The sequence below is a fragment of the Nestor notabilis genome, unplaced genomic scaffold (assembly GCF_000696875.1).
Source record: "Nestor notabilis isolate BGI_N333 unplaced genomic scaffold, ASM69687v1 scaffold18651, whole genome shotgun sequence".
In the NCBI taxonomy this organism is placed as follows: Eukaryota; Metazoa; Chordata; class Aves; order Psittaciformes; family Psittacidae; genus Nestor; species Nestor notabilis.
This window is the reverse complement of record NW_009915382.1, coordinates 21,845-23,838: the sequence shown is the minus strand read 5'-3', so window position 1 is coordinate 23,838 and position 1,994 is coordinate 21,845. Positions and strand designations below refer to the sequence as shown.

The following is a 1,994-nucleotide window of genomic DNA, read 5'->3' as shown; positions in this document are numbered from 1 at the left end:
AAATTTCGGAAGTACACTGAAATAATTCTGGACACTCAGATACTCCCGGACACACCAGACGACAATTTCCATGAGGAAGATCCACCCTACCACAGTACTACTTAGCTCTGATGATGACTTCATTAAGAGGTAAAACAGATATCTGAAGCTCAAAAGTGGGGATCTGCACCTACTCTAGGCACGGTCCTACTCTGTGCCACTGCTGCCTTTCTGCCACGGGGAAACACAATTACTCAGATGATGCTTTCACAAGGAAATGGCTACCTCAGGCAGAAGAGACCAGAAAAGTGGTTTTAACAGTTCTCAGTATGCAATTTAATGATCATTTTGTTATACTGACGTTTTTCAAAAAGCATCAGTCAGGTAGAAAACATGAGCCTTTGCTTTAATGTCCACAACAGACATCATCTACAGTACTTCTTCACACTGAATTGATGGGGTTTCCCACGTGTCCTCATCTGCCAAGTGAGCCATCTGTGAAGTCTGATCCTCGGGTGCTTTCTCACCCTGGGCTATTAATAATGCATCTTCTCTTCCTCCTGCTAACTGAAGGTCAGAGCTACAAGAACAATTAGATTCATTGAGTTTGTCTGTCAAAGACTCTGCTGTAGCTGTTGTAGAGGGCTGTACAGTCTCTGTTTCAGCTTGTGGTTCTGTTTTAAAACGAAGTCCAAATATGTTATTCCGGATGAGGTATCGAACACACTGCAAAATCACATTCCTTTCGTGTCGGATGTCCTGGGCCAGTAACTGGAAAGAAAGAAGACATGATGATGCACATTTCCCTCTATTGCTCTGATACATGCCTAAGAAGACGTACGGCTCTAGTCAGTAATTTCAAACATCTCTGAATTTAAATAGTTGGCTTTCTCACAGGAGTCCTGGATACACAGAGCAGGAGACTACCTTACTAGACACAGCACAGAAAAGCCATATAATCCTACACTTGGTGCTTTCCCCCTGACTGAGGCTTTGGCAGAGCCAGTGAGTGTGTTTGACAGCACTACCACACAGCATGCTGGGCTGGCAATGTAAGGACTTGCTGCCTCCTTGCCAAGGGGAGATCAGACCCCTTCTTGCATCAGTTCAACTCACTGGCAAGGAGAAAATAAACCTGACAATTAGCAGCAAGCAGTGGGGTGTTCTGGGATTCTTTTACTCTTTGTTTAGGGGTTTTTTTAGGGTCGTATGTGTCAAAAACTGAAGAGGGTCAGCAAAAGGCTCAGCATAGCAGAGAATAAGAGGTGAGACCAGGCATTCAGAGAGGAGGCAGCAGGGAGGGAGCTGCTCTTCTGGGCAGTAGCACGGGTTAGTGGTCAAACACCATTTCTAGAGATACAGGCTCATAATAGCCGTGATTCACTATGGTACTAACACATGACTGTACCACTGAAAAGGACAAAAAACACAGCGCTGCACAGCTACTAAGAAGGAGAAAAAAAAAAGATTGCTACAGCTGAACCCAGGACAGTACCCACAGTGCATATACTTAAGCCCTGCTCATTTAGCATCATTAATGCACGAAGGCAGGTAGAACAAGCTGTTAACTTTGATGGTATTTCTGGATTAAGCTGACAGTTTCATTTTGCTCAGGTGGTAGAGAACCTCACTGAATATACCTATTCCTATATTAAGAATTTCCCCCCCAGTTATCCAAGCGTAGACCCAGATGACAATGTTCTCATATCATGGACTGTAATACTAAGCCATGCATCCCAGTGCATCAGGACAGCAAGACTATTAGCATCTTTTACACTTTCCAGGTCAGAGTGTAACTGTAATTTAACATCCCATGCATTTTTTCATTAGAAAACCCCTTTGTGTAAAAGATAGTTATGAATACAAGGAAAGGGCGTGTTTCATCAAGTACTAGACTGGATTTAAATAGCAATAACTGGTTTAGGCTGTAATCCACTAATACGGTACTAATACGGTATCTTAAAATGCTAAAGGCCTCCCTCATCACCTTTAACCTCATTGAAGTTCATTTTGGT

The 1,994-nt window shown here is 43.1% G+C and overlaps 1 protein-coding gene across 1 annotated transcript in view; it reads right to left on the bottom strand.

Annotated features, from left to right (window-relative positions):
* Positions 1-408: 408 nt before the first annotated feature.
* Positions 409-1,994, bottom strand: part of NUFIP1 (nuclear fragile X mental retardation protein interacting protein 1) — a gene marked incomplete at its 5' end in the record, with an annotated part of 23,388 nt that continues 21,802 nt past the window's right edge. The window contains one exon of the mRNA XM_010024121.1: positions 409-750. Within this exon, the coding sequence (XP_010022423.1) occupies positions 409-750 (342 nt within the window). The remainder of the gene's footprint in view (positions 751-1,994) is intronic.